The 16,957-nt window shown below is 39.6% G+C and overlaps 1 protein-coding gene across 1 annotated transcript in view; it reads right to left on the reverse strand.

Annotated features, from left to right (window-relative positions):
* The window catches only part of Wwc3 (WWC family member 3), a 107,541-nt gene that overhangs the window by 46,192 nt on the left and 44,392 nt on the right, over positions 1–16,957 (reverse strand). Inside the window, exons 3-5 of the mRNA XM_075956678.1 lie at positions 16,237–16,440; positions 6,202–6,278; positions 4,643–4,722 (exon numbers count right to left, since the gene is read on the reverse strand). Coding sequence (XP_075812793.1) covers positions 4,643–4,722; positions 6,202–6,278; positions 16,237–16,440 — 361 coding nt within the window. The remainder of the gene's footprint in view (positions 1–4,642; positions 4,723–6,201; positions 6,279–16,236; positions 16,441–16,957) is intronic.

Raw genomic sequence — 16,957 nt, forward strand, 5'->3', positions numbered from 1 at the left:
GAAATATATTTATCCTGTGACCAACGAAACTAACTTTTATGTACTTATCCTAAAAGATACACATGTACAAAAGAAGACAGAAAGCTTAGAGGAAACATTATGCATGGCTGTAGCAAGCCACCAAAGCCAGAATTCACTGAAAATCTGGAAAATGAAGAACTGAAATTTAAATCAGGGAAACCATACAGGCCACACAAATTCTTTTCCTGAACAAATCAGTTATCAGGAAAACAAAAGGAGAAGACTCACAGATGAAGAGATTTAACAGATACACCAAACAAATGCACTGTGTGGGCCTCACTGGAATCTGGAGCCAAACAGAATGGGGAAACAAGGAAGCTCTTTGCTGATGGGTGCTTAGTAAGTGGGATAGTAGGACTCAGATTACATTCGAAAAGGGGTCTGTAGCTTTAGAAAAAGATTTATCAATTAAATGTGATTTGGGGATTTGTTTCAGTAAGAACTTAGGGAATGAGACAGGGCTATATATTTGCTAAGACTAGACACTGTGGTGTTAAAATAGGGTGAGGGCTATAGGAGGCTTTAATTATATTCTTCTCTCTCTTTTTATATGTCTTCTATCATTGAAAGCTTGCATCTCTACACACACACACACACACACACACACACATAAATAAAACTTCATCATTAATCTGGGGAATATAGCCAAGGCCACCTCCCCTCCACAAATATTTATAGCATATATAGATTTTAAAAAAAATACAAAAGATTCTTTTTTCCTCCCTTGGACTCAAGCATAATGATGGATTTCCTTGCTAGCCAGGAAATTCACCAAGATAAACAAGTCAAGTTTAAAATGTTATAAGCAGCCAAACTCCTGTTGAGGTGCTCTGAAGCTTCTGGGAAGCAAGAACAGCAGACAATTTCTGGAGGAAAACCTAAGGCTGCTGCCCTAAACCGTTAGTAATTAAAAACAAAACAAAACCACAAGCTTCACATTTATGTACAACACTTCATTTGTTATCTGAATTTAGAGTCTTGATTTCACAGTGACAGTGGGATGACCATTTTTTCTCAAACAATTTCGCCATGAACAATATAAATATGCATGATTTATTTGATTGAAACAGCAGAAAATTAGGATGTAAAAAAAATCTCTTAGTCAGTGGTACTCAGGGCAAGGTATCAGCTTGTTTTTCACTTGCAAAGAATTTTAAGAGTGATGCAATTATCTATGTTTTCTCCTTTTCCTGAGGTTGTATCACAGAATACAGTAAACACATAGTGATAATGCAGCTTCCAACAGAGTAGTAACATGCTATTCAAGTAGGGCTCTCTCGGGCAGTTCCTTCCTAAAAGGTGTTTGGAGCCTGGCCCTCTGGTAGGGCACAGAAATAAATGTAAGCTCTTCCCTCAGGACCAAGGCTAGGTCCACAATCTCCCCATCTACCTTTTGACAGGTATGTGTGGGTATCCTCCATGAGCTCAGACATGCAGGAAGAGCCTCCCCTTGGAAAGACAGAAGTTTACAATGACTGTTCCCAAGCATGGAGTTTGCTAAGACAAGCAGAAACTAACTAGAATCATCATACCTCTCTCTTTTAGAACCCCAATTCATGTCATGTCAGTTGCAGGCATGAAATTAAGCTTCTCCCTGTGTTCATTCATACTACATAGCAGGAGAAACAGAGGCCACCTCCTATGCTTGAGCCACTTACAACTACTCGAGGTGAACTACTACTTCCTGGCAAGGCCAAAAGGGAAGTCCATTTTCCAGTTCCCAGCATATTTTATGTTCCAGATTATTCAATCTTAACCGGATTCTACAAACTTTGTATTCAAACTGGGAAATGGGCTATCCACAATGGGCCATGAGAAGCACTGGGCACCAAGCTCAGCAATTCCCTGAAAAAAGCCTTTGGGGAAAAGCACAAGAATTGGCTCCCTATGAGCTTTGAATCTACTGTACACTCTCAGAATCTTCCTGAACCATAGTCAGAACATTTTTTAAGTAAAAAAACAACAAAAAAATTAAGTGGAGCACAGCTTCCAACATACAAAGAAAGAGCCCACTATCAAAATCTCAGATTATTCCACACAGGAGTAAAGCTACTAGTAGCAAAAGGCATTGAAAGCAGGAAAATCAACCTCCTATTCAACTACATAGTCCAGGCAACTTTTTCATCCCTTTTATTCATCCCTTTTAAAGGAACAGTCACAACACACAGGGAAGTAACTTCGAAAGTGTTGAGAGATCTGGAGGCTCTCTGAATGACGGAGGAGGGATGGGTAGATAAAAAGCCTGCACCAATAATACACTGGGAAGCACTGCATCAAGCAGACCAAATGAGCAACAAAGCCAGTAGCCAGGAAGCATACAGTGACAATGCAGCTTCCTACAGAGCAGCACTGAAGAAGAGGCTTGATTTGTTTAAGACAAAACTTTTAAAAAGCAAAATAAAAACAGCTGTGCTAACTGACTAGTGCTAATTCAAAGAATCTCAGATTGCAGAACCAAAACCCAGGCAGACCACACAGATTGCTCAGTGCTACTAGTAAAGAACAAAGAGGGATAATGACTTTAGAAGAGCTCAGAAGGCATTAGCTGATCGGCTTATCAAAAACCCACCTGCAGGGGGCATGCCTGGGTTTCTGAATAAACTGTCACCTTTTTAACATTCCTGGGAGTCAGGGTCAGAAAATGCCAAGTTCCCCCAAGCAAAATCCAACAAATCTGTTTTGTGTCTTCCCTGGTACCCAGATGACCTTAATATAAAAGGAACACATAAAGCAACCCTGAACCAACCCTAATCCTGGCTGACTACAAACGTCAGTCTCTGGATGGATAAGTGGTTCACAAATTAAAGTACTTGCTGGATAAGCAACAAACAAGAAGACCAGAATTTTCAGAATTTCGATCACCAGAACCCATTTAATTGTCAGGTAGTGTGACAGCCTGCTTATAACTCCAGTACTCATAAGGTGGAAACAGGAGTTCTGGGTTCCATTGAGAATGACTATTTTAATGAATAAGGTGGAAAGTGATGAAGACTCCTGGATGGCAGCCTCAGGCCTCCACACGCATGACATGCAGGTCCACCCACACTCAAACAAGCACACACAAACACACCCCAAACACATACATATGAAAAAGGAAAAATAAGTCAATCTCAATTTAATGATCAAAAATAATCTGATATGACCAGATCATACCCCTCGCACAAGGCTGAGGTAAATACACACAACAAACACACATCTATTAATTCCCCACACAGATCAGCATTGCCCTCATATTGTTACAGTGTTACTGAGTGTGAATCCAGGATACAAAACATGCTATGCTGCTCATCTTTTCCGATTACAATAACCATTACAGATGGACCCCCTACCTTGGTTGAAGGTTAACTAGATACCAGGTAATTTTAAATCTTGGGCAAATAATTTGATCAGCGCTGCTAATCAACTGCATATTTTTACCCCTCCACCATTCTTCTGTTGAAGCCCTGGGCTCTAATGTGAAGGTACTTGGATGGGGCTGATGGTTAGAAAAGGTCATATGTGTACCCACAAATGCCCTCAAAAGAAAAGGAAGAGAGATCAAAACTTATACAATCTCCCTCAGCCATGTAAGGATACAGTCAGTGTAAAGGTGACTCCAAGTCTGGAACTGGGTCATTTCTAGGAACAGACTCAGACTTCCAGACTACATGCATAATTATAAAATAAAAGACAGTTCTTTAAGCCACCAAGCGGAATGGCTAAGACAATCGAGTAAAGAGGAGAAACACAGGCACAGAAAGCACATGCCAAGTTTAGCCAGTGGAACCAGGCTCTGAAAGGTCTCTGAAGAAATAAGTCTACACTACTTTCTTAAGAAGACTAATTCTTTCAGGCCAACATTATCACCATCTATAACCTGACTCTCATTCACTTAATGTGCTGATTTAATACAATTGTATTAAATTAAATTGAATTGTAAGAAATTTCTCCTCACACTGTTTATAGGAATACGGTTCTAACTGCAAGGGTGAAAAGGAATTAGTCTTGCACTGTCCAGCAGTACTTTCTGTGATGGGAGTCTATAGCCTATGCTGCTCAATGTGTACCCATTAGCCCTGTGCTTCTCAACTGCAGGCACTTGACTATGTCTGGATATATTACAAACTGTCACAATGGGAGTTGGTTGCTGCACAGTTCTTTGGTGTGCAGAATTGTCCACACCAAGAGACAACTAGCCCAAAATATCACTATTGTCATGGTACAGAAAATATGTCCTTCCCATGTGTGACCACTGAGAACTTCAGATGTGATTACTGAGACTGAGAAACTAGACTGTAATTTTATTATAATTAAATTTAGAATTAAAAATTTTAAGAGAAACTAATACAATCCTGAATTTAAAGGTAAATAGTCATGTGAGTCTTAAGCTGTACATCTATTTAAAAAGTATGCATAAATATAAAAAGTGTTTTGCTTCCCAAGTACTTCCATTTGAAGAAATAAGGTATCCGCAAGGAAAAGAAAGATTCTGATGTTTGAGATCAGAAAATAATGAGCAAAAATGAAAGCATAAAAGCTACAGTCTTGAGACTTTTGAACATAACATGTTCAGGTATGAAATGTGTCAGAAAAAAAGGAAATGACAAGAAAATGCTCCCATGTACACATGCCAGTAACTCACTCTTGCAGGGTCTCCACACCCTTCTCTTTGTACTGCAGCTCCTGCTTCATCTGGGTCAGCTCTCGTTTTAATCTGGAAAGCTGAAAACAATTGTTTTTTCAAATCCAAGCAGCAATAAATTATTTGTACAATAGTCATCCAAGTTATTCCTTAGCTTTCAACTGCATGAATCACCCACTCTCCACTACTCTAGGAAAACTGCCTTGCTTAGATGAAAAAAAAAAACCCATTCCTAAGGAGTGCTGTGAAAAACTGTCTTTTGGATATAGCATGGTGTTGCTCTTGTGAACTCAAAGCAACTCTGGCTACCTGCTACAAGACTTGCACAAAATCAAGCCAGCCACAATTCCAGAATAGATGGAGAAGAGGGTCCCTTACTGAGAAGTTAATAGCTGATGGGGAAGGAAAAAAAATCATCTTCTTGTCAGAATATGGTCACTGGTAGAACTCCCATGCTGAAGTAGATACCCACACATATGGGCAAACACTAATTGAACTTAGGTTATCAAAGAAAGAAAGAAAAGACACAAAGTTGGAAAAGAGATGTGTCGAGAGGATAGGGGGAGAGTTGGAAGGGGGGAAATGGTTAGTGGATATGATTATATTTCATTATATACATGTATGAAATTTTCCAATGAATAATTTTTAAACCCCTAATCCTGACAGGTCCTATGCAAGTGGGGACTAGTTGTTGTTTTTGAGGCTAACAATGTACATATCACAAAATGTAAAATTTTGTCATCTTCACTTGTATTTATTTCTCATAGATGTTACCAAGGATACTTGGAGCCTCTGACTACCTGAACCTCAATTCCCTGATATGATTCCTTAAATAGATTCTGGAACCTAATCTATGTTTCCACCAAACCACAGGGTAATAGGCGTACAAACCTGCAAATTTAAGATCTACAGGTGTTTTTTTTTTTTTTTGCTGAGTTTAAAACTTGAGAACTGAAACACACATAGCCTATTTTATGGAATGGCACACCAGTAAAAGAGGAGGCCTCATTACCAAGATATTTCCCGAGCTTTGTCACAAAACTATATACGGATCCTCTTTCAGACAAGCAGGTGAATAAGGGCCTAAAGGGATGAGACAAGGTGTCACTTAATGAATGTAGGTGTCACCAGGGAAGGATCAGAATCCTTTTGATGAAGCACTGGCTATTAGGAACTGGCTCTTTGGAGACTAGCAACTCAAGGAGAACAACAGATACCAAGGGTCAAAAGCAATATTCTACTGGAAGCGCTGTGGCACTGGGCCCAGACACTGTTCCATCTTCCCAAATGGTTGGATGGTTTATAGTCTATCCTATAAAACATGCAATGGATACTGGCTACTTTTTGCCTGATGAGCAACAGCTTCAAAACAAAATATTTTTATGCTATTGCAAAACAAGTGCAAAATAAAGCAAAATGCAACAATAATTTGGGAAATAAAAATCTTACCAATATCTTGGTATCAGACATACCAATGACCACACAATGAATCACGATAAGTATCATTACATAAAAATACATACAGTGCTTCCATTTGTGAAAACCCTGGTTTTACTTACCCTGTCCCGGCGACTTGCTATTTCTGCTTTAATCTGGTGTGGATCATACTTTGTATTAGTTGAATATCCGGAGAAGGCTAAGGAAAAAGAAAATGTTTTATTTTATAACAGGGTCTTTAAAATAAATGAACAAAAGAAACTTCTGATTCACCATGTTAATAACTGATTCTCAGTCTGGGATTTACACATGGATTCTGGCTCCAAAATTATTAACATTTCACAACCTCAAATCTTCTTGAGGTTTGATTTTTGCACTTGAATTTAATACATGTTCACATAAAAAAGCGTAAGTGACAGGTAAATAAACTGTTTACTTCTATTATAAATCTATGCGGGGTGAAGCCCACATAGACACTAGAGAAAAGAATATGGTATGGAAAATTGTTTAGTTACTTTCTTTCCCATATAAACACACAGAAGTGACTAAATGATGGAATCATAAAGTTAACTATTGTTATTCCCCATGGTTTCATGTCAAAGGATTTTATCTTTATTGTCTTTACATCTATATTCTCCAGATGGGTAACTGTTGCCATGAGAAAGAAAAAAAACACTAAGAACATAAATATTAAAAGGCAGATAGCTTCCCAGTTCTGCCAAAATCTAGTTACTGTGTCCGTCTAACCAGACTGAAGGCAGTGTGATTATTTGTTCCTTAGAAACTGAAGTAATATGTTCACACTTTGATCCTCAGTCTGTTTGGATGTCTGGCTAAAATAAGAAAGCTATAGTTTCTTAAACAGTGTCAAATATGTGATTTAATGCTTTTTAAAGACACAGTGTCATTGGTATGACTAGTCAATACCTGGGGTGAATAAACCCCACAGATTTGTTCTGGTCCACACAAAACTACAAACCCTTTCTGGCATTCAAGTGGCTGAGATAGCCAGTATCTGTCCCTGCCCACCTCACCTTCTATGCTGTTTTTTCCTTTTATTACTATGACTTTTGTTTACATAGTTGAAGGCTTGGTGGTTTGTATTATGGCAACTTGATTTCGCTTCTCTTCCACAGTTCCATGGTCTTCATTTGTGAGCCAACCCACTCAAGTATTATCAGCTTCCTGGTGCTTGTTGTCCCGTTCTTTCACTCCTGTGATTTTAGTTCCTATGATTGACACTCTCATGGTTTAACTTAGATGCTCACAACTAGAATTTAATTCAAGATCCTTTCTTCACTTTATATTGGAAAGGACAGCTTAAAACCATCAAGTAGCTGACACAGCAAGATTATTTAAAACTTCAATTAGAACCACATCCAAAGTTAATTTGAGCAGTTCAGAGCTCCTATTTTAAAAACAGCTCTATGGAAAATCTACTATTTCAGCCTCATTTAGTCAGAACTTCAAACAACCGAATCTACTGGAAATAAATATCTGGAAGAGTGCAATGTCTGCCAGTTTTATCTCAAATTGTCATATACTTAGAATTGTGGTCTTCCAAGGACATGGAGGAAAACATTTTTATAATGCAATTCTTAGCTGGTCATGGTAGCTCACACCTGTAATCCGGGACTTGGGAATCTGAGGCAAAGGGACTGCTTTAAGCTGAAGGCCAGCATGGGCTACAGAGTGAGACCCTGTCACAAACAAGAACAAAATCCAAAATTCTTAGGCAAGGGATACAGATCATTCATAGACAATTTCATAGCATGAAAACAGTCTGGCATTTAACCGACAGCAGTCCCCCACCCAACCTACCCACACACCAGAATTCTATCTTAGATAAGAATGTTTATTTCCAAATTCTATAGAACTATCAGTGTTACCTGATTCGTGAGTTTCATTTAAGATCAACAATGAATGTTATGGCTCAAGCAAAGTTGTTTTTAAACAATTTTAAATTGTATGGGTATTTAGCCTGCATGTGTGTCTATATACTACGGAGTGCCTGGTGCCCACGGAGCCAAAAGAGGACATTGGATTGCAGGAACTGGAGTTATAGATGATTGTGAGCCACCATGTGGGTGGCTGGAAATCAAACCTGGGTCCTGAAAGACATTGGTGAGCCATCTCTCCAGTGCCTCAAACAATGTTTTTAACAGGCAAAAATCATTTATAAAAAATCTCCACATCAGGGCTAGGGAAATGGCTTAATTGGCAAAGTACTTGTTACCCAAACATCAAGACCTAAGATAAATCCCCAGAACTCATGTAAAGCCAGGTGTAGTACTGCTCATCTGTAATCCCAGTGTCCCTACAACAAAATGAGAGGTGGAGGCAGGGGAATCTGCAGAGGCTTTTAGGTCAACTAATCTGGCAACACGTGTGTGCAACAACAAGATATTGTGTTTCAAGGTGGAATGTAAAGACCAACAGGTAAGGTTGCCTTCTAACCTCCACACACATGTTGTGTATGCCCACTATTACACACACACACACACACACACACACACACACACACACACACACACACGCACGCACACACACACATTCACTACACCAGGCTTAAATGTCTCTGGTTAAATGTAATACATTCAAGTTAAACCTGTCAACTTAAAACAGGAGGATAATGGCAATTGTTAACATATGGGATCTTTCCCACTGAGACTAGAAACTAACCCTACCATCAAAATTCAACAGCCTTAAACTCAGTAAGTTTCAGGACAGTCAGGGTTATACAGAAAAACTCTGTCTTGAAAACAAACCAAAACAACAAAAATCCCATGTTAAAAGCTAGTAACAGCAGAGCCTGGGGAAAAGCTCAGGGTATAAAGTACCTGCCACAGAAGCATAAGGACCTGAATTCAATCTTCAGAACCTGCATAAAAAGCTAGGTATGGTGGTATGTGTTTGTAATCCCAGTGCTAAGAAGACAGAGATAGCTGAATCCCTGGGGCTTGCTGGCCAGACAGCCTAGCCTAATCAGTGGGAGACTCTGTCTCCAAAAAGCAAATAATAGTTGTTAGAAAGCCCCTAAGGAACAATACCTGAGGTCTGGTCTCCACAGACATGTGCACTCATATGCACACACGTGCACCCATGCACACACACATGTAGGTGCACACTTGAAAACACACACATACTAAGTAACACAGACCAAAAAAAACTGGTCCTGCCTTTGAAATTTTATAGGAAAAATTAGCAGGGACTTGAAAAGCACATGAGAGCTGAGGTGGCCACTACTGTACATCTACTCAGGAACCCCTCCATACCTGCACCTCTTGCTTCTCCCTAACAAAACCATAGCACCAATTAGTAGCCATGCTTGGTATACTTAAGATAGATGGGGTGCTCCATGAAACAAGACTACCACCACAGAGGCTCCAAATCCACTAATGAAAATCCCCAACCCAATCTTGGGACGATTCCATTGTTCAAGAATTGCTTAGTATCCAGGCTACACTGAAACCATTTCTGTTCCTGTCTAAAATTAAGAATCCCAAGTCTGAGATGAAGGAAAAGGCAGTCCAGGCACCCAAGGCTGTTAATATATTTAATCTCCAGATGCTAAGAATAGTTGTGAGCTCTGCAAAACTTTTAATAGTATAATTCAACTTATAAATAAAATGCTGACTTCCAGTAAGTCTATCAGAACCACTCTCAGAGTCCAAGGAATAGCTTGGACTCCTGACTCCTTCTCATAGCACACATGTCACTTTTATTACATGATAGCCGCCTACCTCCAGCCCTGGGGTTTATAATAAAGATCAGACTCCCACCCCAAGTACCTCTTCTCTTTTGACAGTTCAATGTAGAAAGACATTAAACTTAAGGGGGGTCTGTTCAGGAATATAATGTTGCTTTGGATGATATAATAATAATGTCATAGTTTTAGCTAGACCACAACAAGTCAAAGTATACCTTATTATCATAGAGTGCCTTTCACATGCATTTTGCCTATTTTCACAAAATCTTTGTCAAGCAGGGAAAAGGATAATATTTTTCCTCTTATATACAGGAAAATCCTGGGGTTGTGGTGACTTGACCTGCACTATACCATCATTCACAGGAGGAATCACAACTAGGACTTGAGAGCCTGGTGAGTAATTCTCAGTAAACATGCTTGCCCATCTGTAGCCTTCGAAATTGAGGCTTGCTGACTAACGTGTGAGAAAAATGCTGCGTGATCTATTTTTCTCTGGCCTGCTCCAACCTGCCTGTGGGAAGGGAAACAAAAGGATGACAGGATTGCCTAAAGCCCTCATCCTAAGCCAGACAAGCAGATGAGAAAACGTTTAGCAGAGTGCCGATGGAAGATAGTCTGAGTGGGATAGGCTTGGAGCCTCAGAAAGAATGTTGGCAGCACTGATGGCTGATAAGGTCAAGCTTTGCCACCACCTGACCAAAGAATCCAGGATGAGTCAGCACGTTCTCACCGGAGATAAGGCCGCCTCTTTCCCAGGCACCCAGAGACACTTGGGGCAGCTCAGCTCATTCTTGGAACCATGATAATAAAGTTACATTCCTGCTGCTAGATGGGACAAGTCACAGGCAATCTAGGCCACCAGACCTCAACTCAAGAATTACCTGAGAGACTGTAAAGGAACAAACAATAAAAATGTCCACCTCCATCCACAGCTAATTAACAGGCAGTAGCAGTTGATAAAGGCCCTCCAGGAGACTTGTTCCCCATGGTTGACAACTGGTGTAGACTGAGGTTGAGAAACTTTTCCCATAAAGAGGCAAATATTAAATATATTTTCTCGGTTCTCTGGGCCATACAGCCTGTCTCAAATACTTTATTCACTGTTGTAACTGCCATAGACAATAAGTGAGTAAATGGTCATGGCTCAGTTCCAAGAAGATGTTTTCACAAACACCTTCATGGATAGAATTCAGCCTGCAGGCCTAGCATAGTTTGCAGACCTGTGGCTTAGACTACAGTTCTACCACAGACAAGAATTGTTTTCCAAAGGCTCCTGCAAATGGTCACATAGTTCATCTAAATTCATGCAGAGGCTAGAGTTTCACAAGAATGAGGGAGTAACTACAGAAAAAAATTGCTGAGATAAAGAATGCATTAATCAGTAAAAGGAAGGCAAACAGAAGAACATGTTGCAATGAAAAATGTAGAAGAGAATTCTACAAAATGGAGCTGTAGGAAAAAGTAGGGGTGTGTCCAGTGTAGAACTGTTTCATCTTGAGTGGTCTACAAAGCATAAAATAGGACTGTACAATAGGCAGTGAGTTCAGGCACTCATAGACATGAAGGAGGGTTATGATCTCTGTTCCTGGAGACATGTTTTCCCTAATACAGCAGAGAATCTGAATTTGTTTTAGTCAGGAAAAAGGTGCAGATACTATTAGATACCAGATGGCCCAGCATTGGCACAAAATTTTCCTTCAGTGAACGGAGTTTCATTGTAGTGATTCTATAACAAAAGGGGTAAATGCGTGAAGAGTGTGGGCAAAATGCACTTCCAGTCCTCCAATCCTCTCGATATCCTTCTGTTCCAGCATTAGAAATGGCTGTTTTAGTTTGTTTCTAAGTGTATCATTGTTACTTCATTGTTCTGACAATCAGCCATTAGGGATGAATTGTGTCCCCAGAATTTAGTTCATACCAACAGCAGGCACTAAATGTCTGCGCAAAAAATGAATGGATGATTTATTGATCCAATGTGGTCCACAAGAAAGTCAAGAAATAGAAAGTCCTCTCACTTGTAGTTACCTCATGTGTTTTGCATAAGTTTTAGGCACTTTATTAATTTATAGTCAGTCATTATTTTCAGATAAGTTGGAAATGGAGGAGGGCTAAATGTGTTTCAAAATTGCAATCAGCACTTCTGATATGCCTTTTCCTTGTCTAAGAAAGAGTACAGAGAACTGAATGTCACAAACATATCTGGGTTCCAATCTAAGTCCAATCATCTCCTGGGTACATTACCTTAAAGAAATAATTTAGCCCAAATGATATTGTTTCTCATTCTCTCTCCCGCTTCTCCTCTCTCTGTGTGTGGGGGGGAGTATTTGCTTGTGTATAAATCTGTTTGTTCATATCTGTGCCAGAGCACAAGTGTAGTGGAGATCAAAGATAGGCTCAGATTTTGTTTCTTAGGTACCACATTTTTTTTTCCCGGAGACAAGCTCTCTCACTGACTTGGAACTGCCAAGTAGGATAGGCTGACTGATCAGTGGTCCTTGGGGAATCCACCTGTGTCTACCTTCCTCAGTGCCAGAATTACAAGTATGTGGCATGATACCCAGCTTTTTTACATGGGTTCTGGAGATTGAACTCAGGTCCTAATGGTTACAAGGCAAGCATTTTAATGACTAAAACTATCTCCCCAGCCTCATATTCACTTTTTTTTGAGAAAACAATGAAGATCACAGCATGTGATTATCAATGGCAATCATACTAACATACAAGAAATATTAGCTTATTGAATACTGTTTTCCTTTCATTTCAAGTTATTATCAATGGAGGAAGTAATTAATAGAAAGCAAATCTAGATAAATAGCACTCAGTTCCAAGTACCACAGCAAAGAAATAGCTAGCTACCTCCTTGCTTGAAATGATTAGCCGGCATATAGAGACATCCCATGTGGCTGATTGGAGCCAGGTGTGCTATGGAGTCAGCCAGAAGCAGCTCCTAAACACAGTTCCAGGCCCTCTAGTGTTGCCTATAAACCATCTGTTAGAGCACAGGCATTTAAGCCAACAGGATCACTATACTGAACTTTACCCTGTGGCTAGAAAGAATTCAGTTGAGTCATGACTAGCAGGGTTTTCCTCATTGTAATCAGTAGCTCAGGTTAAACAGAACACTGAAAAGGCCTGGTGGAAACCCTAGGGACAGCAGCCACTTGATAAACCACTTGGATTAACTCCTAGATTCCATTCATAGCTGACTTTTTCCCTGGTGAGTTGATAGGCCCCAGGAAGCTCCATTGGCATCTTCAGCCTTTTCCTGAAAACAGGCAGGCCCAACTCTGGCCTTCAAGATAGCCTACTCCTGGAGAAGACGCTGGGTCTAGAAGGTTACTTCTAGCAGGTCAGGCGATGGAACCTGCTGAACACGTCCTAACATGACTACACCACCGAGTCATAACTACCTCTACTGGAGACACAGAGGTCCCTTCAAAGACAGTATCTTAAGTCTTTCTGACTGAGGAAGAAATATAATTGAATATAATTCCTTATTTGCCCAAATATCAAGGGACTGAAAAGCCCATGGAAACACAAAAAATAATCTTGTCAGTGTCTCAACTCCATGGGACATTAAGCAGTGAATAATCTTGCTCCATAGGCTCAGCACTACACTGCTCCCCCCAAACTCACTCCTCCCCAAAGTGAGTACTTTAAGGATATTTGTATTTTCAAGGTCATACACTGCTGAGGCTCCATGTTCAAACCAAACTAAATTGGTAGTTTCTAGGCCATGGCCCATACCTTCCCTTGACTCAGTTCTACTTTTCCAGTCACTGGTAAGAAAGACTATTCAAGTTTTTCTCCTTTCTTTCTTTTCGAATTTGGTTTTTCAAGACAGGGTTTTCTCTTTCTAACAGCCCTGGCTGTCCTGGAACTCATTCAGTAGACCAGGCTGGCCTCAAACTCACAGAGAGCCACCTGCAAGGACTAAAGGTATGGGCAGCAATGCCCTGGCTAACAAAATTTGATTTTAGATTTATTGATTTTATTTTATGTGTACAAGTGTTTTGCTCTGCTCACATGTATGTCTGTGTATCTCATGTGCTTTTTGTTCATAGAGCTTAAAATAGGGCTTTGGACCCCCTGGAACTGGAGTTGTGAGCCATCATGTAGATGCTGGGAACCAAACCCAGGTCCTCTGCAAGAACAAGTACTCTTTAACTACTGAGTCATCTCTCCATTACATCTAGTCCCTTCTTCTAAATTCAGAATTGAGATTCTTTCTTGGAAACCTAACCAAAACATGCAATAGATAAAGCACATAAGGGTTTCTGGGAAAAACCATAGTATTAAAATGAATCATAACAACAAACCCTGCCAATATTTGCCTCTTCTTTAGCTACAAAAATGCTAATCATAATTAATTTATTTAATTAACCTTATTTCTGTCATGTAGTTGTTTCGAAGGTTAAGAATTGTTAACTATATGACTTCAGACCCAGTTATAAGCCAATGTTTCAGTTTGGTGTGACTTTGAGGCTCTAAGTCTGTAACCTTCTGATACTATGATAGCCATACATGCTAGGCCATAAAAATATCTCAAAAGAACGAAATCTTACCTAGTATAGTTTCTGGGAGCAATAGATTAGTAGTAATAAATAGCAAAGTAGATCAGCAATATTTCCATAGCAATAAATCAGCAGCAACTGTGCATCTTTTTAAAGTCCAGCAATTTACTTCTAAAGAACCCATGAGTCAAATTTAATTCATAAAAAATTGAGAAATTATTCTGAAGCACATAAAAAATGAAAGGAAAAACAGCATACTAAATTTTGAGGGAGAAAAATTTATATTTTTAAAAACTATGTAAAAATTAAGAAAGTTTTAAATCACTAACCTACAGTTCAGTTTTTAAAAAATTAAAAAAGAGAAAGGGGTAGCAAGATAGATTAGTGGGTGGGGCACTTGTTGCCAAGCCCAAGCACTTGAATTGGATTTCTAGGACCCACATGGTAGACTAGCCAGCTAGTCTAACCTGATCGGGGAGCCCTAGATTCAGCGAAAGACCCTGTCTCAAAAAAAATATTGTAGAGACCAATTGAACTTCACGCTCCAAGACTTTTTTTGGTGAAGTTATGGCAGTGTAGATATCAAATCCTCATTAACTCTTTCGAGGAGGAGAGGCAATACTTGTCAATACATTTTATGAAGCCAGTATTGCTCTGCTACCAAAATTAGAGCACCGCCTTAAAAGAAAAGTGTAGAGAAAAGGAAGCTTCTATAGCTCAGTGCTCAGTTGACCTATCACTTTCTGCTGGAAAATTTAAAAAATAAACATGGATGAATCAGTATCTTATGATCAAAAGATAAGATGACTTGGAAACAACACATCATTATAACTGAGTTGCCTCTATTCCCTCAAGAAACATAGCAATGGAAATATCTTTAATTCCTGCTTCAGAAGCAAACCCTTCCCCAAAGTCCTTAGCTTCTAAGCTTTGCACCTTCAGAAGTAGTTGCAAAAAAAAAAGAGCACAAAACATATGACCATTTGGCCTTAATTCCATTCTGAATCACAACACAGAAAAAAAGCTAAGATTATATCTTTAGTGGTCAAAGCTCCATTACCAGCATCAAATACCTAGTAATAAAGCAGTGCCATTAGTCATTTTCCCCACTCCCATGTCTCAACTAGATTTTATTGATAAAAACAAAACCTAGTACTACCAAGTTTATATGTTCTCTCCAAGATTATTGGCACCCAGAACAATGGTGGCTAGGTATACCTGCACAGGCAATTCTTTTGGGAAGGGTCAAGCATGTTCAAATAGTGACTGATCATGTTACAAAAAGCTCAGTCTTTTGAAACTGAACCTGGCTCCTTCAACACTTAGATGCCTGCTAAGTGTTTGTAAAATGAAAGCCCATCGCTGGCAGTCTTTAAACTAACCAAGGTTCCTTTTGAGACTAGTAGAGGAGAGCCTCTTATTTAAGGATCAGAGAAACCTGGATTAGACTGGGTTTTTCCTCCTTCAATGTTCTGCCCAACAAGTCTAAAGCCTAATGATATCTAAAGCCTAGGAACAGCCTTTACACAGACAGGAGATTGACATATCTGCAGACTCCTGGATCTCCCCATTCCGTACTTATGGAGCCATCTGCAACTTTTTCAAGAGATCATTTCAGTCAAGCAGAGTTAACTGCAGCCATCTCTAAGTGGAACCCTCCAAGTAAAATCTGACAATCACGAAATAGGAGATTGTTTCACATCACTGCCTTCAACCGCTTACTTTACACCATTCACACCTGATCTTTGTTAGTCACCATACTCTAGAATCTGTATACAACATAGACATCTTAATAAATATAGATTGTCTAATAGTATGTGACTGAGACTTTACAAAGCTGTCTCGCCCAAACAAAGCTGACTATGGTTCAGAGAACTCAGCAAAGAGAGTGGCTTTAAAGAAACATATTCATTGAAGGAGACAAGTCAACTCACAGCTGGTATATGAGCGGCCATCATCCTCACACAATTTGTGCAGCTGTTGATATTCTTCCTGAGCTAGCTCAAATCGCTGTTGCTTGATCTGGTAGATTTCTTTCTTCGCATTGAGAGCCTCCTGGGCTACAACTAAATACTCCTTTAGCATCCGTTCTTGTTCTCGCCTCCACTGCTCCCTTGGATCTTCAATCTGGGTAAGCTCTGAAATGAAAAGGGCAAAATCACAAACAAGTGAGTTCAAGGTGACATCTGCAAGTTGAGTGACAGGCGTTTTACGTGACTACTCAATTAATTAATTACAACATTGCACAATATGGAAGGTTCTACATCATGAACCTTTCTGAAGAATGGCCCACCTTCTACTATGGTATCAAAAGCTCAGAAAAGAAAATGCTACAGAGATGAAAGGAAAGATAATACAAGAAAATACACATTGGATAAGATGAACCTAAATGAGCTTAGAACTATATAGGGTATTTATAGCATTATTCTTCCAGACCTCTTTAATGTGGGGTAATATACACACTGCTGTCCCTAACTGAGCTTGTTCCTCTCCTCTTCTTATTCTATCTTGACCTTTATATCTCTTGACAGTTGAAATTGTGACATTTCCCACTTCTGCCTTCTCATTCTGCAGGCCTGGGAAGAGCCCAGATATATCTCCAGTTCTAATCTTTCTCTTGAGTTCCAGCCTGTGATTCTCATCTGCTTCCTGACT

This window comes from Microtus pennsylvanicus, chromosome X (assembly GCF_037038515.1).
Source record: "Microtus pennsylvanicus isolate mMicPen1 chromosome X, mMicPen1.hap1, whole genome shotgun sequence".
NCBI lineage: Eukaryota > Metazoa > Chordata > Mammalia > Rodentia > Cricetidae > Microtus > Microtus pennsylvanicus.